Genomic DNA, 22,727 nt, shown 5'->3' with positions numbered 1-22,727 from the left:
CTGAAGCCAGGAAACCAGAACCCAGTCTGGATATTCTGTGTGGGTAGCACAGACCCAAGTACACCAACCAACTCCTGCTGCCTTCCAGGGTACTAAAATTAGCAAGAAGCTGGATCAGAATCAGAGGAGGTTGAACTGAAACTAGGCATCCTTCTATGGGATGCAGGCTTCTCAAGCAGCATCTTTGCTGTACCAAATGCCCACCCCCAAACAGTTTTATTTTATAGTTTGTATAATTTATCATTGTTATCTGCAAAACAGTTGGTCCAATAAAAGCAACTTCACAATTTCCAGAAGTAAAATCAGGCAAATTAATTTAAATTTAACTTTCAGTATATACTTTCTTTATCAAAGACTATATAAATTCATGTTTCAAACCAAATTTATGGTAGGCTTATATTTAAAGTTATTTTTTCCTACCCAGACCCAAACTAATATGAGAAAATGGGCTTGTTGTTTCCCTCACCCATCTTGTAATTGAGAATGTAACCCTTCAAAAAAAACCCTGGCTTCATGATAAGAGTGAAATTTCAGTTCTCTGCCTTATTCAATCCCCAGTCTATCTCTCACCTCACCAAGCTGACAGTAAATACCAATACTCATTAGTAAGCTTAAGAGTTTCAGAACGGCCGGCGCCGCCGCTCAATAGGATAATCCTCTGCCTTGCGTCGCCGGCACACCGGGTTCTAGTCCCAGTTGCCCCTCTTCCAGGCCAGCTCTCTGCTATGGCCCAGGAGTGCAGTGGAGGATGGCCCAAGTGCTTGGGCCCTGCACCCCATGGGAGACCAGGAGAAGTACCTGGCTCCTGCTTTAGGATCAGCGTGGTGCGCCGGCCGCGGCGGCCATTGGAGGGTGAACCAACGGCAAAGGAAGACCTTTCTCTCTGTCTCTCTCTCTCTGTCCACTCTGCCTATCCAAAAAAAAAAAAGAGTTTCAGAACAACCGAAGTATTACCACTTTGATAAATATCTGTATTTCAGCCTGATGCTGATATTTGACCGTTTGGGGTTTCCCCTACTTTTTAAAATGTGTTCCTCTTTATATTGAATTATATCAACTGATAATCATTGACAAAGAGGGCAATTTCATATAGTTTAATCTATGATGTTTTTTTAAAATTTTGATCACACATTTTAAATGTTTACAATAAGTTTTTCAAGATACCTAGTTACAATCCACTCTTTTAAAGTTTGACAATCTACCATTAAGATTATTCAAAAAATGTGAGCCATGAGTTCTGAAGGCAATTACAAAAGAGATTGCCAAAATTGTGATAAGTAATTGAAGACTAATTAGAATAAATGGCTTATTCCTCAAGGCAGTTACTTTCAAGAGAAAAAATGATCACCTGGATACGTATGCTCTGGTAAATTTGTAAACACACAAATGAAAGACTCAGTTCTCTATTATAAAGCTTTATGTAACTTTTTAAAACAACACACAGCTCTACTCTCTTAGATTTACCTCCTATTCCTCATTTCTTCGTTGCCATTCAGATTGAATCATAACTTGACTCAGAAGTATCAAAGCAGCCATGGAATATACCCTTAAGAATTCAGAAGAGTGACATTAACAAGATGCGGTTTCACTATTCCCTCACTGTAGTAGCTCATAAAGAAAAATCCTGTGTGGAAATCTTTGTTTCAAAATCCACTTCTCTGCATTAAATAAGAAAATTTCAAAGACTAAGTATGATAGCCTAATAGAAACTCTTAAGACTGTTTCCTATCACAAAAAAAAACTCTTATGCTTTCTTCCTTCATACTCTAAAATTATGATTAGTCCGGAGAATTGATTTGCAGTGAGCAGAAAATTTCATAAAATAAATGCCTACCCTGAGATCAAAAGGTTTACTTTTTCCTTGTCATGGAATTCTAATCACTTCCTATGCACCCTATTGTTGAGGGAGGGATTCCTTGCCTACTGTTACAGGGATGGTCAAGTACTGACTTCTGACACTGGGTCAATGAAATAAATAATTTATCAGTCACCTATACTTATAGCCTGGTGGGAGAGGAAAACGCTCAATTAGGACCACACAAGGCTGTCTAAGAAGTAGAGTGAACAACCAGAGGCTGTGGGAGGCAGGTTTTGTATTATCAAGTGGGCAAAGATGCCCCCTACTGAAGGGTGTGATTGGCTTGCTTGAATAATTCTGTGAGGAACTGGAATATGGTACTAAGGCATGGGCAGGAACAGCACCCACTAAGTTTGATAAGCAAGATTGTTTGGCTAAGGCACCCTATCTATCTACAGGAACAGGGTGGAGAAAGGGAAATTGGAAGTAATCATTTGAGCCTTCTCCAGTTTCACCAGATGTTGAATAGCACAGGATATCAGCTCTTAACTTTAGGCCTCACCTCTACTACATTGATAATGACACCAAAGGGAATTGTCAGAAACTAAAGACCAAGATCATGAACAAATTATGTAGTAAAGAAGTTTGTTCTGGCTTTTCTCAATGTTTGCATAGGCACTTCACTTGCATGGTCCTCTTTAATCACAACTACTTGAGTTCTTTGAATTTGTAATGTTTTGTACTACATGTATCAACTCTCTCTTTGGATCATCCTTCCTCTATTCTCATTTACTTAGAGAATTCTGGTTCATGTTGAAAATCTAAATCAAACTCCTTTATACTGTCATTCTTGGCCATCACACCAATCAAGTCAATTCATTGTTGATTTGAGCCTAATGATATCACTTTTTATATACCATGGATATACTATATTATAATTAAATTTTAATAGCATTTATATCCTACAAGGTTATTAAAGAACAAGATGGGTTTTCAGAAAAGATCTTCAGAAAAAGGAGTTAAATAAGCGAGTCAAAATAATATGATCTGAATTCTCTTCAATAAATTTTTTTTAAGGGAAAAGGTTTATTGGGGAAAACCTAGCAGACCGGAGAGAAGGGGCAAAGAAGGAAAAAGAGAGAGTAAGAGAGAGAGAGGAGAGAGAGGAGAGTGGTGAGGTGAGAGAAGAGAGCGAGCAAGCCAAGAGGAGAGAGGAGCGAAGAAAGGGAAGCAAGAGAGAGAGCCACGTGTTCAAGAACAGTTCCTTATTTATTTATTTATTTTGACAGGCAGAGTGGACAGTGAGAGAGAGAGACAGAGAGAAAGGTATTCCTTTTTCCGTTGGTTCACTCCCCAATGGCCGCTGCGGCTGGCGCGCTGCAGCCGACGCACGGCGCTGACCCGAAGCCAGGAGCCAGGTGTTTCTCCTGGTCTCCCTTGCGGGTGCAGGGCCCAAGAACTTGGACCATCTTCCACTGCACTCCCAGGCCACAGCAGAGAGCTGGACTGGAAGAGGAGCAACTGGGACAGAATCCGGTGCCCCAACTGGGACTAGAACCAGTGTGCTGGTACCACAGGTGGAGGATTAGCCTATTGAGCCGTGGTGCCAGCCCAGGAACAGGTCCTTATAAAACTTTGCTGGAGGGCAGACAGAGAAGCAGAAGCAGCAAATCCCATTAGGATGAGGGTAGAGCTCAAGTGAAGTGGTTTAAACTCTGAGTATTATAACTAATAAATTATTTCTTTTTCATATTACAATTAAACTTATTTATCATCAAAGATCTGAGCCTGTGATCAAGTATTGCTGTAATGAGATTTTTTTCTTTTTTCATTTCAGCCAAGCCCAAATGAAATTAATATTTTGGATGGACTGTGGAAACTTACTGCAGGAAAAGACAACTTTCATTAGGCAGTTTGAAATATTGAATTTTACTTAAAGAATATCAAAATTACCAAGTTAATTTCCTTGAGAAAGTAAGGAAGATACTGGGATTATTTAAAGCTTTAAAATGTGCAAATACTTAGATTGGGTTAAAATCTGAAGGTGAGGTGTTTCTTGTAAGCTGAAATAGCCCTGGAAATTATTAAAATTGATTTTTAATTGACTAGGTGTTATTTGTCAAATATGTCATCTTAATCTATTCTTTCTACTAGCCATAAAAAGCAGCTTCTTTTCTGTGGTCTAAAAATTTATAAAAGAACAAACATTAAGTCTCTATTCACAAATTGCACACTCTAGATTAATTATTGACAAGTTGGACGAAAGGATTGTACTAAAGCTTCTTTAGATTTATTTATTTTAGATGACAGTCTCAAAATATTCTCCAATAAAATATTGTTACTAGAAATATACTTCCCATCAAATTGAAGTATAACAATTGAGGCACAATTGGGATATCACGGAATCTTACCTTTGAGAATCTTAATATAAGCTATCAGAAATACTCCCTGAAGGCGTGTTCACGTTTTCCTCAGAGCAACCAACTTAGGTTCCCAGCTATTGAAAAGAGATCTAATAAATCTGACTTTTAGCAAAAAATAGCTTTCAAACTTAGCACGACCTTATAATTAAGAGCCAGGGACTATGAAAAAGCTTGAGAAGTCATGCTTTTGTCTTTATGTTAAAACATGCCAACAAATTGTAGTAGATAACCCTCTCTTTTTTTACTTTTTAAATTTTATTTAACTTATACAAGTTTCATGTATTTCATATATATAGATTTGGAACATAATGACACTTCCCCCCTACCCTTCCTCTTGCCCAGTCTCCAGCCCTTTCTCCTCCTCCCTCTCACATTACCACTTCTAATTTTTACAAAGATCGATTTTCAGTTTACTTAATGATCATATAGTTAACCCTACACTATGTAAAAGAGCTCAACAAATAGTACAAAGAGAAAAAAAAATAAACACAGTTCCTCAACAGAAGAGACACAAGCTGTAAATAATCATCGAATCTCAAAATGTCTATTTCACTCCAATATATTGCATTTCAGGTACTCTGTTCATTTAGGTGCCCTCCTGGTAAAAGTAGCATCTCTAACAAAAATGAAAATCTGTTTTAGTTATATCAATGAAATCAGTCTTACAAAATAGAATTCAGTCTAAAAATTTGAAGATGAAATGAATCATTTGTACTCTAATTGGAAAGTAAACTGTCTTCAAAGGAAGAGTAATCTAAAAAGACTCAAACATTTTGTTATGCCTAAATATCTATTGAATTTAATTTCAAAAATTTCATGCATGGGTTACTCTTTGTTAACATCAAATGAAATCCCTCCAAAATGATTCACACTAAACCTAAATATCCCTACAGTTTTTTTAATGTCATATTTATTGATAGATTAAATCCCCTGAGTATTATAAAAGACTAACTTGATTAATACAAGACCATTTGTAAGATTGGACATAATCTTGGAAACTATACATCACTTTGATTAACTTGGTGGGGATTCAGGTCTGAGTAACATTCAGCTCTGAAGAAGGTTGCAGGTAAATAAATGTATGGTTTCTTTGAAGACATAGTAATATTCACCAGTATATTATCTTCATACGACTGATTTAAAATTTTCAAGAACTGAGGAACTGAGTGGTTTAGTCTCCAAAGCCTGAAGGGTTGAATATCAGTTTCTCCCACAAAGAAAATCTTTGCAAAGCATTATTATGAGTTTCAGGGGCTGGCATTGTGGTGTGGTGGGTAAAGCCACCACCTGTAATGCTGGCATCCAATATGGGTGCTGGATCGAGTCCTGTCTGTTCCTCTTCTGATCCAGCTCCTGGCTAATGGCCTGGGAAAAAGCAGAGGAAGAATGTCCAAGTGCTTGGACTCCTGCCACCCATGTGGGAGATTTGGAAGAAGCTGTTGGCTCCTGGCTTCAGCTTATCATAGCCCTAGCCTTTGTGGCTCTCTGGAGAGTGAACCAGTATATAGATGACCTCCCTTTCTATCTTTCCCTCTCTCTGTAACTCTTTCAAGTAACAATAAATAAAGCTTTTTTAAAAAAGATTTGTACCTATGAGATACATGAAACAGGTTTCTTTACATTAACAAAAATTTTTAAAGATCTAAATATAAAATATAATGTGTGGCCGGCGCCGCAAATCAACAGGCTAATCCTCTGCCTTGCGACGCCGGCACACCGGGTTCTAGTCCCGGTCGGGGTGCCGGATTCTGTCCTGGTCGCCCCTCTTCCAGGCCAGCTCTCTGCTGTGGCCCAGGAGTGCAGTGGAGGATGGCCCAAGTGCTTGGGCCCTGCACCCGCATGGGAGACCAGGAGAAGCACCTGGCTCCTGCCATCGGATCAGCGCGGTGCGTTGGCTGCAGCGCGCCGGCCACAGCGGTCATTGGAGGGTGAACCAACGGCAAAGGAAGACCTTTCTCTCTGTATCTCTCTCTCACTGTTCACTCTGCCAGTCAAAATATATATATATAATGCGTTAGAAACCCATTCCTTCAAAGCTCAAGGCAAGAGAATCCACGTTTCCTCCATTTAATTAAGGATGTCTAAAGGGTGTTGTTTATTTCCAATTGGCTCCTCCTTCACTGTAATTTGCCTCATGTATTTCAATACCTTAAGGAATTGGGCCAGTTTATAATCCTTGGCTCATTCAAGTCTTCTCAGAGATAAATTATTTCCAATTGTCTTTCAGTTTTCCTCATCAAACAACATCTTTTTGTTGTTCTAATGTAATGAGGATTTAAAATACTATACCAAGTAATGAAAACAAGCAATATAAATGTCATCACTTTCTCAGTATTTCCCTTTAGCTATCTAATGTTACTGTTGTCTAGTGAGCAGGAAAATGCTGAAAGACAATCAGATCTCATTTGAAGTCTGGTTCAGCAACTTGCTAGCCCTACTGCTTGAGGAAATTTCCTTGGTTTCTTTGAGCATTCAATTCTTCACAGGATTGTGAAGATGATAAAGCATTTAGCCCGGTGTCTGATACTCTAGGGTACTCAATATGGTATCCACTGTGATTGTATTTTCAAATTGCCAAAAGGTGCCAAGTCTAAAATCAATTTACTTCCCTTTAAGCAGGAGGCCTTTTATAGCTTTTCCATAGAGGTAGAATTGATAAGCCTTACTCTGCCCTAAAGAAAGGCTCTTCATTAATATCATTCTAAATGTAGTACACTAGGCCACTATCATTGTGGCCTATGAGCTAAAATTTGCTTTAAGATCCTGTGGAATAAAATTGGAAATTTTAGAGACCTACCCAGCTACAAACTAAATTTATTCATTTAATGAACTCTTAACAAAAATCTACTTATGGTCCCACAAACAGTTCATGATAGAGAAAGATACCAGTAAATATTCATAATTATCAAACCATAATTGTTGTAAAGAGATATGCACATAGCAGAGAAAACCTGAGAAGAGCCAGTTAGCATAGGTTTGAGTCCTGGACACTTCTCCATTGCTAAAGATATAAGGAACGCATTTGCCTCTTGTATTAAATTTGACTAAGTGATATCTCTTTATTATAGGCCATGAGTTAAATTAACGACCAAGTTTGTTAAATTTTTGAGACATGTAGAGATCCTCAAATACTCTCACCCATGGATATATGTCTAATCAGACTGTACTTTACCATGTCATGATTTAAAAACTTAAAGCAGGCTACACAGAATAAATTGATTTGACAACTGACAAGATATATCAAAACTTTGCCTTTCTATTTTTATGCCACACTTTTTAGTATTGTCTTAAAAATACTGTAATTCTTTATCTTCTTCCCACTAGAATAGAAAGAGAATTTATCCCTTAACTTTCCATTTAAGTAACCCAGCAATTTTTACTTGACATATATAAAATTGAGCTTCTCTAGAATTCTTCTGTCAAACACATGCATCTTATGAACTAAATATATCTTGAAAATGACATAAATGCCATTTGTAAGGAAAATTGCACCTAACTCAATCCTAATTTTATATTGAAGAACACCTGGGAGGAAGGGAACAGAGAACTTAAGTGACATCAAGGGAGAAAATAAAAACTAAACTTTCACAGAAAATATTAGTCAGTTATTAGATGATAAACATGTATATCACTTGATTTCATGTGGATATTCATTCTACATCTTTCTTTGCACAACAAAAACAATAATCCAGGAGCAGGCATTGGAGTAGTGGTTAAAACACCTGCGTTCCATATCAGAGTGCTCATTTGAGTTGCAGATTCCCTTCTGACCCAGTTTCCTGCTGATGCAACAGAGGGAGCTGCAGATGGTTCAAATTGTTACGTCCCTACCACCCACAGGGGAAACCCCAGATACAGTTCATGCTCTTGGATTCCATCTGGCCAAAACCCAGCTTGTTGTGGGCATTTGTGGGGTGAACCAGTCGATGGATCTCTCTCTCTCTGTCTCTCTCTATGCCTTTCAAATAAGTAAAAATTTTAAAATAATACACCATTTACTTAGAATATTCTATCTGTTCAACAGTTTAACTTTCTGTTTATGGTTAGCCTACTAAATGATAAAATGGAAATTACTCAATAAGAGAGACTTTTAACAGTATATGAAAAAAGACAGCATCACATGCATTAAGACTAAAAGTAATGTCTATATCTGCAGATTTCTGTATATTGTTAAACCTATTGTAACAAAGTTCATGAACAGTAACAAATACAATCTGATCTGATTATCTTACAAGCGTTGTACTTCATCTCAAATCATACTTGAAAAAAATTATTGGCAGGAGCTTAAGCCAAAGGCACTAAAGATAGCACAGTAAAATATGATGCCTTACATCTATGTCTTCCTACAAAGCCTTAGTTAAGACAAGCTAAAAATTATTCCTTCCTAAAGGTTAATAGAGATAAAACTAGTGGACAGAATCAATGAAAAATGTAAATTTAGATGCAGCCTATAAATTACAAAAGTATCAGAAACCTCAAGTCCATGCCAACAAAACACACTGTTTGGAAATCATGGGCTCCATCCAAGGGTGATCAAAGCTGAAACCAATTCAATAAGTTAATGTCAGGGATGCCTATATTTAAGTCTGGAGAAAATATAGCATTTAAAATAGCATTTTTAAAAAGTAATTCTAGTTTCTTATTAATTATACTCCATGCTACATAACAGAATGTAGTATAAGATATCCACCATAGGTGTAATCTGGCTTGGGAGAGAACTAATTGCTTAAATATGTAAGATTTGAATTATATGTGTTAGTTCTGTCTTTAAGGCATCCGACAGCATGGGCCTTAACCAAGGATTATAATGAGACTGTAGTATCACCCTACCCCTTAACTGTGGTGTTATTTGTGTTATCAAAGGGATCTTAGAAAACCTTCTGTAACTAAAAGTATTCCAGAATGTTGAGTATTCCCAAGATATGTGAGTTTCTGATAGTATAGTCCTAATTTCCCCAATCAATTCATAAATAAATCTCTTTAGTTTCAATTTCATAGGATGAAGATAAATCCTATTGTATAAACAGATGGACAAAAAGGAATAAATTGCCAGATTTATTTTTCTACACTACAACACTGAAAGGAGTAACATAATATAATTTAAGACATATTATTTAAAGTGGAAATATATAATCTAGGTAAGATTTTGGTTATTTTAAAAATCTAGTAAAAATTCTGATTGAGGAATACATAACATGTTAAAGTCAGCAGAAAACAAGTAGAAATATATGAGGGAATTAAAGAAAAAAGTCACATCATATCTTGTGAACTTTGAGTAATTCCAATATTTATGATTCAAAACGAATTTACCTTGACCAAGAAACAATGACCTACACAAGAGTTTATATAATAATCCAATCTCCCTGACAATAACATTATTTTATTAGATGTAATAATATCTACATTTTGTAACAAAAATTATTATAGCAATTTCCTCATATAATGTTTTATTTAAAATTAAAAACACAAAGATTTTCCCATATGAACTTGAATCAGATAGAATACACACAATACTACCATGCACACTTGTGTAATGGGTTTGCGATAAATCTGGAAGTTAAATGATTCTCCATTTTTAATTACAAAAAATACATATTATAATCTCAGTAGTCCAGTGAATTGAAAGAGAAAAGAACTGGTGTACAGATTCTGAAACAAGCGCTGACACCTTTGTCTCACAGAAGACTTTCAGTAAAAATTAACTATCACTTCTCTAAATAGGGACTTAATCTAATGGTTCAATCAAGTTACAGAAGAATGGGCTAGGTTAGGTTGAATAAGCTGGAGGCAGGACAATTTGACCCAGGAAGCTACTGTCTCTTTGTCTCACTGCTGAGGGAGACAGATATCCCCATATCTTTTCATTTTAGTTTTTTTTTTCTTTTAAAGCATTTCAAATAATATAGAGAAGTATAAAAAAGAGTCTAGTGAGCATATATAGATACAACTTTAAACATTTGGACATGATAACTTCACATGTAAATATTATACACATATACATACGGTTTTTCTTGAAAGTGGATACACTAAGATGACCTATTATGAGATTCATGATAAAGACCATAAGGTGAGGGAAAGGATATATTACTATGTAAGAAATATAAACATATATATTTTTTTCACATACTACAGAAAATTGTAGAATTTGTTTTTTGTGTCCAGCCTATATCACTTAACATAATAATCTATTTTGTTGCTAATGTCAGAATTATATTCTTTTTTATGGCCATGTCATATTTCATTGCATATATATATGTATATATATATTTTTCTTTATCTAGTCATCAGCTGAAGAACATGTAGGTTAATTTGTATTATTGCTATTGTGAATTGGGCTGCAATAAATGTGGGAGTGCAGGTTTCTCTTTCATATGCTGACTTCATTTCCTTTGATTATATTCCCAGAAGTACAATAGCTGTGTCATATGGCAGATGGATTTCCAAGTGTTTTGAGAAGTGCCCATACTGTTTCCATAATGGTTGTATGAATTTGCATTCCACCAACAGTATATCAGTGTTTCCTTTTCTTCACATCTTGTTAGCACTTGCTATTTTTTTTACTATGGAACATAATCTTTCTCTTTTTTTATAGGAAACTTTTATTTAATAAATATATATTTTGAAAGTACAACTTTTGGATTATAACTGTTTCCCCCCCCCATAACCACCCTCCCACCCTCAAATCATCCCATCTTCTACTCCCTTCTCGCATCCCATTCTTCATTAAGATTCATTTTTAATTATCTTTGTATACAGAATATCGACTCTATACTAAGTTAATATTTCAACAGTTTGCACCCACACAGACACACAAAGTATAAAGTACTGTTTGAAGATTAGTTTTACTGTTAACTCACATAGCACAACACATTAAGGACAGAGGTCCTACATGGGGAGCAAGTGCACGGTGACTCCTGTTGTTGATTTAACAATTGACACTCTTACATATGTCAGTAATCACCTGAGGCTCTTGTCATGAGCTGCCAAGACTATGAAAGCCTCTTGAGTTCACAAACTGATCTTATTTAGACAAGGCCATAATCAAAGTGGAAGTTATCTCCTCCCTTCAGATGAAGGTACCTCCTTCTTTAATGGCCCATTCTTTCCACTGGGATCTCATTCACAGAGATCTTTCATTTAGGTCATTTTTGCCACAGTGTCTTGGCTTTCCATGCCTGAAATACTCTCATGGGCTTTTTAGACAAATCTGAATGCTTTAAGGTCTGATTCTCAGGCCAGAGTGCTGTTTAGGGCATTTGTTTTTCTATGAGTCTGCTGTGTATCCCACTTCCCATGTTGGATCGTTCTCTCCTTTTTAATTCTATCAATTGTTATTTGCAGACACTGGTCTTATTTATGTGATCCCTTTGACACTTAATCCTATCTTTATGATCAGTTATGAACTTAAACTGATCACTTTAATAAGATAGCATTGATACCTGTCAACTTAATGGGATTTGGAGTCCCATGGCAAGTTTTTAGCTTTACCCTTAGGGGTAAGTCCAAGGGAGCGTGTGCTGAACTGTACATCTCCTCCCTTTCTTATTCTCACTCTTACTTTTAACAGGGATCAATTTTCAGTTGGATTTAAGTACCTAAGAATAATTGTATGTTAATTAAAGAGTTCAACCAATGATGTTAATTAGAAAAAGGAAATACTTACAAGAATAAAATAGTAAGCTGTTCCTCAACAGTCAGGACAAGGATTGGATCATAATCTTTCTAACCGGTGTGAGATGACACCTCACTGTATTTTTTTATTTACATTTCCCTTATGGCTAGCTATACTGGGCATTTCATGATGTATTTATTGTCCATTTGTATTTCTCCTTTCAAAAAATGTCTATTCAAATCATTTGTCCATTTCTTTACTGTTTGGTTTGTTGTTGAATTTCTTGAGCTATATATTCCCTTAAATATCCTGGGTATAACACCATTATCAGGTGAATAGTTTGAAAATATTTCTTTCCCATTATGTCACCTGTGTTTTTATTAAATATTTCATTTGCAGTACAAAAGATTCTTAGTTTGAAACAATCCTATTTGTCAACTTTGACTCTTATTCTCTATGCTTTTTTGGGTCTTATTCAAAAGATCATTGTTTATGTCAATGCTTTGGAGTGTTTCCCCTTTCTTATCCTCTATATTTTCTATAGTTTCAGGTCTTACTTTCAGATCCCTCATCTATATCTGAGAAAGCAAGCACAAATGACCAGATCCCAAAAATGTACCACTGAAGTGGGTAGGGAGTCTGTGGTGTGAAAACACTGCCTCCATGAGTCACCATGGTGTCCCTAGACAGTGGAATAAGGGGCAACTGGGGACATGCTACTTCCCACTTCCTCTGGAAGTCTCCTGAAATCAGTGTATTAGGCCTCATTCATCTGTTAACAAGCTATAAAAGCTAAAAATCAGGACAGAAACTAGAGAAAAAATATATTCTTCTGTAGCCCAGTAACCCTCAAATTCATATTTATATCTATATAACATAGATATTCACATGTGAACAGATTTATTATCAGAGACTCGAATTATAAGAGAAGCTACTTACTTAATGTTCATCTATATGCTACTTAGCATCTGTCTCTAATTAGTCTACTTTTAAAACCAGAGATCAAAGATTTTATTATCCAGATTATTCTAAAAGAACAAGAAAATACCACCTGATTAATAAAGATTAGCATTTGAAAAACATGATATTAACTGTACCCAAAAATTATAGTTACATATAAAAATATGTTTAATGCACTAAGACATAAATTGCTAAATAAGTCATCATAAAAATAATATATAAAATTTGGTAACTGATTCACTATAATTCTGATATGAATCCTTCACTTGGCTTTCAATTAGGCATAGGTAATGCTCTTACTAAGTATCATGCTTTAATTTAATTTATCTACTGATGGAATATTCTGTAATTTTAAGATCAATGAACTAATAGCAAAGCAAAATTGTCCTGGAGCCATGTGAAGTCTGCTGGGTCATTCTGAGTGGTTTCGATCCTTCCTCCCATTCATGGAGTAGGATCAGTGACTGGAAAGAATTGATGAAGAGATTAGCCCACGATGGGACTATGCAGCTAAATTGGGCACACGACTGAAATATCTGAGTATCAGCATAATACTTGCATTGTGGTAGAAGCCACTACTAATAATAGAGTCTTACCTGTCAATGACTAAGGTGGACAATTGTTCACACATGACCCCAATTTCACTTCAACACTGTGATCAATATGAAACGTTACTAATCACAACTGTTTAAAATTACAAAGGCAAGGGTCTATTCAAATCTGAAGGCTCCCTGACAGCCAACTTAACCTCTTGAAGCTGATATTCAGCTTTAAGTGATAAGTCAATGATGTGTTCAATTATATTAACCAAGATGCTTTCATCACTCAGAGCACTATTTATATTAATAATGACAGAACTTCAAAACAGAAATCTCCCCAACAGATATTTTAACATAAAACATAATAAAAATTATATCAGAAGCATAAAATTCTTTCTGCTTTGAGTCAACACTGACCTTCTGTTCCAAAAGCAATGTGTTTGTAGGGATTGCTGCAAAAGCCTTGTAGCTTGACTTGATCTTGTATTGCTAGAATGGGTAACCAGAAAGCAAAGATGGAGATGAAAAGGAGGAAGAATATAACACAATTTTAGACAGTTGTTTGCCAAGTTAAGTGAAATGTTATCAAATGGAGAAGAATTATTGTGCTTAAACAATTTGTTAGCTATGTTAATATTTTATAAGAATGAGAAACAAAGAAATGTCACAGTAAAATATCAGCCTAGAGATTACAGGCAATTGTTTGCCACTCAGTTTCACAACTTAAAAACATCCATTACCATAAAACTACCCATAAATCTCTCATTAGAAGCCTTCTCTTGTAGAAATACTAGTCTATAAATGAGTAAAGAGGGGTTTTTGCTTTGATTCTCCAAGGGATATCTTCCTTGTTTATAATGCTCTAATTAACAACTGTTATGCCAATAAATTTAATCAGGATCTTGACACATTATTTCATATCACTCAAAAAAAAAAAAAACAAATATCAGAATAGATAAAATTTAACATTGGTTTGTTAACAAGTGGAAATATAGTCAATAACTGTAATATAAATGATATCAGCAATTTAGCTCCAAATGGAAAATCAAGAAGTACAAGTCCCAAGCTTTGTGCAGTAACAGTATCATAGCCAATGAGGTTTATCTGAAGCATGATTATCGATAAGTAGAATCCCCTAATCTTAAATTCATTTCTTAAAACCTGATCATCTTTTGCACTTTTTAATACAGCTATGTGATTGAAGCAAGTGATAAAAGATTCCGTGTTTCAAAACACGAAGTATTATAGATCAGTTTTGTCAAGAAGTAAAGGAGGAAGATGATCATGAGGAAACTATAAATCAGGATAAAATGCACAATCAAAAGCTAATTTTAAATACTGATCCTATCTCTTCAAATGCTCCTTAGGCAGTGTCCCCAGGGGCCCAGAGCCAGCAGGGAAAGTGGCACAGAGCCCCAGCATGGCTTAGTCCTTTGCAAAGTAAACCAAAGAGCTCACAGAAGGCAAGGTAGTCAAATAAAATTAAATCTTAAGTTATATAGATGTAATTGAAGCCACCTTCCTTCAGCTGGTGTGATGAAAGTAAGAGGCTGACACACACATTTCCCTTAAAAAGACATTGAAGTAGAGAAAAATCAAAGTGCCAAACCTAGAGTAAAATGTCAGTGTTCAGCTAGAAGCAAAGAATATTTTTACATTTTTCCCTTTTTTGTCTATTGTGTTAGATAGAATAAAAATGAATTAGCAACCTGAGGCCTGGATGCCAGCAAGTAACACAGAAAGCTACCAGCAGATGACACAGAAAGCCACCTAAGCAAGATTATCACACTACTCATACACATTTGCTTACTTACACACACAAACTCACAAGCCTTCATACACAGACACATACATATGTGAGGGGTGTTCAAAAAAGTTCATATAAAATATGCATTTTATATGTCCTGTATAAAAAACAATGCATGAGTTTCAAAAATTTTTTGCACCACGTTAAACTTTTAACCAATTTTTCCATGAACTTTCTGCAGTCCTTATCCATACACATGAGCACTCAGGCATAAGCATACACTCAGCAATACATGTATAAGGTCTCAGAAGGTATGTGCTTTTTTCCCAAAGAGTGAACTTGCAATGCTTACTATTTTTCTTCCTTCTCTCCTCCAAAGAGATTTCCTCCCCTTATAAAGAATTGTGTGGCCTTCTGCAAGTCTCTCAACTCTGCTTGGTTCTGCATACCCATCTGCTATATAAGTAGCAATTATAGGAGGTATCTCAGTCCATTCAAGCCCTAACCTTCTACATTTACTACACTGCTTGGGTGTCTAAACAACAACACATTTGGATGCTTTGAAGTTGAAAATGAAATGCCATCTCTTTATGGGCATTTATTACTGGGAAAATTGCATTATTGCCTCCCTGAAGTTTATTGAAGCCCTATAATGGAAGTTATTGAGAACAGCAGAGGTCAGGTGGCTTGTCGAAGACCACACAGCCCAAAAGAATCTGCCTTGATCCAATGTCCATTTTTTTCTCTATAAAAGAGGAATTTTATACAAAAATAGGTAAACAGACTCTAACATAGAACACTGTTCATAATCATAATGCTTTTGCAAATATTTCATTGTAATAGTAGTTCAGTAATAACAATAACTAACCATCAGCTCCCTGTTAATATATATGCTGGGAGGCAGCAGCTGATGCACAAAGTATTTACTTCACCAACTATTAAGTCATCGCTGGGATTTGGACAGAGACACTCAAGCTCAACAGCTATGCATTTAATTACACACACACTTGAGTCTCATTTCAGGATGTATAATGATAGCATTTGTTCTTCTATCTTCAACTTCTCTAAAAAATAGAGGTGTAGAGGCTGTACAGAAAGGTATCGTGTCATTGCACACATAATTTCATAGTATGTTAGAATCAGGGATGATAGTGAAAATTACCTGGTTCAATCACCTCATTTGAAACATGACTCTCTCTCTTCTTCTGTTCAGTAACCACAAGCAAACTTGTCTACCTCCAAAGCACATTCAAACCTTATTTTAGAAAAATTTCCCTCATATTGAACCAGATATACTTTCTGCTAACTTATTCCATTGTTCTATTTCTCTCTTCATACATTCATTACTCATGCTAATAGCTCTCTTCTGTATGATAGTTATATTGTCACCTTCACCAACCTCTGACATTCAAATGAAAAATTGGGATACCCTCTTAACTCACCTGTGTTAATATCCCGTTAAGTTTGAAAAGATGCATGTTTAACTAGATGTGCTGTTAACAAAAATGACATTATCTTCCCCTCCAGGACATTGACAATCAGCTCAATTAATGTAATCAAAATGCTAATAATTAGTAACATATCCTTAGCTTTGTGGAGAGTTTAAAATACACAGGAAAGCAGGTCGGAGTCATCTCATATTGTTGGATCATACTGGGTATTCTATTGCTTAAAATCTATAATCCTTTTATTTTGTTAACTGCTGATAAATTCCACCCTGTATTTATGTTTTTTTTTTCCCTTTAGGCCTAAAAATTGAACTTTAGGTACTATTTCCATTCAATATTGTCAGATTAGATTTAACCTCCCATTATAAACTATGAATATATGAATTTTATATTATTTCATTGTTTTCTTAGGAGTGTGATTTACATCTGCATTCAAATCATATACAAAAGAGAGGTAGCTCTTGACACTGGGTTCTCACAACTTAGTGGTCATCAATCTATTGTGTAAGTCAATTTGGATATGGCAATTCAACTAATGGATTCATTCAATAAATATTTGTTGAAGATCTACAACATGAGATTCAATGTTCCTTAATCATCATATCATTTTCAGTCTTAAAATCATGCTTGTTGTCTTCAAAGATACATTTGATATCCACTAGCTTTCTTCATGGTTCTCTTAACAAAATATAGTACACTCAATCCAAACAAGGAGTTTCTTTTAAATTTTACTTTGGAACATATTTCATCTTTACCATTGCAAAGCTTCTACGTACTAAACCAAATTCATTACTTGTCCTGTTCAGTTTAAAATTTTGAATAGTTCTATAGAAGGCAGTTCATGTAATTTGAATCACTGTGGTATTATAGGCTGGAATCACTATCAGATAGAAGGTAAAGGATAGAAGGGACTAGCCTAAATCTGAGTCTGGCAAAGATTGCAATGCTACCTATTGTATCTCTAATTTTTAATCTATGCTTTTAGTTAACATTCAACAAGTATCTCAAGTATCTCATGGATATTCATCACGTATTGCTAGGAAAAGTTTTTGTTTAGAGAAAATGGCATTTGGTATTTAAATTTACCAAACCTAATTCTATTTATAGGCAATGCTATGTACTTCAATATAAATTCTCAGTGTGAAGGGAAGGATAGCATGAACACATTCTGCTCCTTCAGAAAATACTTCACACCACTATCCTAGCACCTGTTGATAATGCTTACAATTCCAATGTGATGTATGTTAGCCACCTTCAGAAATGGTGATTTGTATTACAGTTATAATTTAAGTGCAGCTAAATAGAAGAACCTAGAACATAAAGGTCAGAATAAGAGACACCTGGTGAAGCCTCCCTACAATGATGGTTAACTTCTGGGAGCATCCATGAGCAGATAAGAGAGGAGCACTCTAAATGTACACTTCTTACACATTTCCCTGATAGCAGCCCTGAGAAGAAAACTTAAACCAAGTCCTTGCACAATTGAAGGGATATTACCAGACATCTCCTTACATCTGGCTTGTGGGCTCGGCACAATCTATAATGACCCTGGTAACCAAAGGATTCTTGGATGGCTGTTAGACTTCACTGCCAAAACCTGGCTGTAGATCATGGCCTGGCAGAGGAAATGAGAAAGGTCTACTGAGAAAATGTCCCTCTCCCTTCTCACGGCCTCTCTCCACACCTGATTTATTTGCTTGCCTTCTAGCATCCTTGAAGCACATCTGTTTCATTGGGTTATAATATTTTTCCACTCCTATCTGCCTACTAAATCATTACAGGAAAAATTTTATACTGTTTCTCCTTTTATTTTCAAAACTTAATACCTGGAAGAGAACACAGGTTTAGCAAATATTTGTTGACTTGTGTTTATATATTTAATTGAAGATTACAAGATTCAGAAGACAGGGGAAAATGAAAATTTTAGTACCATATCTATTGTTCAAGTCCTAGACAAAACTGGCTGTTTAAATTCTGTCTTCCCCTCCTCCAAGCAAGTTTTGGTAGCTTTTATTAACAGGTGAAAATTCTGCAGTCATGTTCCTTTTGATGAGAACTTGCAAGCCTTGAACACAAAACCGTGGATTTGCTATCATTTTCTCTTGTAAAATCTCTTCTATGAGCTAAATTGTACATACCCAAATTCAAACATAAATATATAAAAAGAAGCTTTAGTCAACTGTTGACACCTGAGTCATTACCAAGATCTCTTCACAGAGGCTAGCAGGAAAGAAGCAAACGAAATAAGACATAGAAGTGGTTAGTATAGAGTGTATAGTGACAGTTGAAGTAGGTGGCAGAATCACTGAAAGTCAGTAATCCCCAGACAGGTGCAAAAACTTTCGGAATGGGACAGAATAAAAGAGACAGTAAGATGAAAAGAAAAAAGAAACACAAGGTCACATAAATCTGGTTTCAGCTGTTTTATCATTTCATAAAGTAGCTCTGTGATTGCTGAACTTTTATTATCCTTCCTGCAAATTATACAGAAATGTTATCTTCACCTTTTCTACTGTAACCTATAACCACCATCCTATCACTTGCCTAGATTTCTTGAGTGGCTTCCAAGATATCCCTACTTTCCCTTTCCCTCTTGAAGTCTATTCTTAACTTGGAAGCCAGTAGATAAGATTGTGTTGCTATCTATGCAAATTCTCCAATGACTTTCTGTCCCACTCAAAAATCAAGGATTAAAGGAGTGGCTTTAAAGACCCCACAGGATCCAGTTCCTACCTATATCTCCCAATGACTTCAATGTTCTGTCACTCACTTTCCTATCCCCACACAGTTCCAAACCTGTTTTTCATGCCTGTAAGGTGCTATCTGGCCTAGGAGACTTTCCTCACTGGACTCTCATCTAAGAGTAAAAATTTCTCACCTCCTTGGATGTTACCTTCTCAAATAAACCTATCCTAGCTGTCCAACATAAAACTGTGGTAACAACCTCTTCCTATGATCTTTACCTGGATGGTTATACATTTTTCCATACTACTTATGCCCTCCTAATTCTAAAACTGATAAGAAAATACTACTAATAATCTATCTATTTGGGTAGTGCATTGTGATTGTTTCTCTTCACCATAGAGTATAAGATCTCTCTGAATAGGCAGTTTTGCATGTTTTATATGTTGTAATAAGATCATGGCTTTGCAATACATATATATTAGTATTCAATGTATGCATTTATTGAATGAGTGACTTGTTTATGCTCTAATTAACTATTTTAGCTCATGGAGACATTCCATATTGCTCATTTCTAAAATTACTTGTGATTCTGCAGAAATTGATGAAGTAACATACAGCTTTCTTTTATTGAGTATTCAGTGTAATATATATGTAGAAATGAGAGGTTTATAAACAAAGCACTAACTATAAAGGTTTATGACATGTCAAAGAACTACCAGCTGATCCTCTAAACCAACTATGTGTCTAAAGAGCTTCACTAGCAGGGCAAGCTCATCACTGGTGGCCTTCACAGTTAGAAGTTTTCAGACTGTATCTAATGGATAAATAGCAGAGCATATGAGACTTTGATGTAATGGACAATCCAGTTTTGATATGGAATACCTTGATAAGTTACAAGGAGAAAAATTTGAACTCTTTCATAAACGGAGGCAAAATGTATTTGGAACCCAAAAACAATATCATGGATGAATTCTATGATGTCCAGTCTTTCCCTGGAGAAAACAATGTCTCAAACAATATAGAGGCTAATATAAGAGTAGCCTGAGGAACAATCAGGAATATCCTCATCCAGTCTAGGATCATGATTATAATGCAAAATAATATTTTTAAATTTTTCTTGAGAGAGAGAGAGAGAGAGAGAGAGAGAGAAACGCTGGTTCAATCCCCAAATGTTTGAAAAAGCTGGGGCTGGGCCAGGCCAAATCCAGAATACTAGAACTTAGCTGGTTGTTACAGGGACCCAGGTATTTGAATTATCAGCTACTCCCTCCCAGAGTGCTCATTAGCTAGCAGTTGTTAATGGAAATGGAGCCAAGATTCGAACACAGGCACTCCAATGTGGGATTCTGGCATCCCAAGTAGTGTCTTAGCTGCTGTACAAAAATCCATCCTCAAAATATTTTAAAACTAAATCTAAAATTAATGTTACATACACTGTCATGGTATTTCAAACTATTCAGGGAAAATAGAATTAAAATATAAGTTCATTTTGGTGCAAAAATTTTGAAATTCATGCATGGTTTTTCATTAATCCTTATTTTCTATGAACTTTTCAAAGACCTCTCATGTATCTTACTAATGCAAACAGATTCAGAACTAAAGGATTATATCCTTAGAAAAGAAACATCAAATATGTTTTATATCTGAATTTAGCTCAGCATACTCTAGCTATTCCATTTTATTTTAAGATCAAAAGACAGTAGGGCCCAGACTTTGAACTAATATCCATCTTGATTCCTGCATTAATTTGGTGGCCATCTGTATTCTAGGACCCCTATCTTTCTGAGACCTGGGAATAAGTGTAGCTGCTCTAAATCTCAAGCTCCCTGACTTCAAAGAGAGCACTATACTTGGATTAACACCACACCATTTCTGCAGAACCACAAGTAATTTTAGAAATGAGCAATACGGAATGTCTCCATGAGCTAAAATAGTTAATTAGAGCACAAACAAGTCATTCATTCAATAAATACATACATTGAGTACATTGTATGTATTCAAGACAAGAAACAACCCATGAAATCACATAAATTCTTTGTTATTGTAAAGCTTTTGTCTATTTCCTTCTGTCATTGTATAAAATAATCTCACTAAGCCGGCACCTCGGCTCACTAGGCTAATCCTCCACCTTGCGGCGCCCGCACACCGGGTTCTAGTCCCGGTCGGGGCACCAATCCTGTCCCGGTTGCCCCTCTTCCAGGCCAGCTCTCTGCGTGGCCAGGGAGTGCAGTGGAGGATGGCCCAAGTCCTTGGGCCCTGTACCCCATGGGAGACCAGGAGAAGCACCTGGCTCCTGCCATCAGATCAGCGCGATGCGCAGGTCGCAGCGTGCCTACCGCGGCGGCCATTGGAGGGTGAACCAAGGGCAAAAGGAAGACCTTTCTCTCTGTCTCTCTCTCTCACTATCCACTCTGCCTGTCAAAAAACTAAATAAATAAAAAATAAAAATAAAAAAAATAATCTCACTAGCTTAAACAAAATTAGTCAAATTTAAAAAGACACTGACATAAGATTTATCTATGTCAGTGTCAATTAAAAATTTATACTCATGTTATAATTCCTGAAAAATGAATTAAAAATTAGTTAAAAATTGTACGCTGATGATCTGATCTTTTTCCTGCAGAAATAATATAACAAAAAGCAGGAAGGAAATAAATATGAAAAAGAGCAACACGTCTGAGGGAGCAACTATTTTTGCGGAATTTGTTATAAATTATATCCTTCATTTCTGCTCAAATGAATAGATTAATGGTTTTTTCTGGTAGGTAAATTATAATAATTCTTATTTTTATGATAATCAAATTTATGATGAAATTCTATCAGCTTGAATTTCTTTACTTGAAAATAAAGATAATAAAGCAGAAAAAAGGCAAACGTTGAAAATTCTTTAATGCTGTAAAGGGAAGTGAGCCAGTGAAAAAGAAGCCTTCAACAAACACAGTCTTAATTTATAAAATGCTCTTGTAGGCTCAGCCTCTTCCCTACCTCTGACTATATCCAAAACAACACAAAATATGAACAAAGAACAGTGAAACCACAAATAGAAACACTTTGTAGGAGATTCTGGAGCAAAATCACTTTTTTAGAAAACAATGAAAAATTTAAAGACATGGCAGCAAGATCTATGAAATGATTACTAATAAATTCAAGAAAGAGTAACCATCAGATTGTCATGTTTTTAATGAATACACAGCAAATAAATTTCAAAATCACACATATGTATTGAAAAGATAATAACTAGATCATTTTGCCTCAACTAAATAAGAATTTTAAGTTTGGAATCATAGAGAAAATGAAATTGCATTAATCTCATTTGATTTAAATGTTTAAAAAACAAGAAGTTAATTTTAAACTATATATTTTAAATGACTCAAGTGTCATCTAAATTGAGAATTCTGATAATTAGTCCATAATGATTTCCTTAAAGTGAATTATAAAGTCAGACTAACTTGATAAGTAATATGTTATTGTTTTGTGGCAATAAATCATAGTAATAAAGAATCTGGGTTCAAGAA

The 22,727-nt window shown here is 35.6% G+C and overlaps 1 protein-coding gene across 10 annotated transcripts in view; it reads right to left on the bottom strand.

Moving 5' to 3' along the window:
- Positions 1-22,727, bottom strand: part of MLIP (muscular LMNA interacting protein) — a 295,954-nt gene that overhangs the window by 112,050 nt on the left and 161,177 nt on the right. For all 10 annotated transcript variants that reach the window (XM_062187543.1, XM_062187550.1, XM_062187551.1 and 7 more), the window contains one exon: positions 13,750-13,821. In XM_062187543.1, coding sequence (XP_062043527.1) covers positions 13,750-13,821 — 72 coding nt within the window. The remainder of the gene's footprint in view (positions 1-13,749; positions 13,822-22,727) is intronic.

Source organism: Lepus europaeus, chromosome 3, assembly GCF_033115175.1.
Source record: "Lepus europaeus isolate LE1 chromosome 3, mLepTim1.pri, whole genome shotgun sequence".
NCBI lineage: Eukaryota > Metazoa > Chordata > Mammalia > Lagomorpha > Leporidae > Lepus > Lepus europaeus.
The sequence above is the reverse complement of the archived record's forward strand: the minus strand, read 5'-3'. Positions and strand labels throughout refer to the sequence as shown.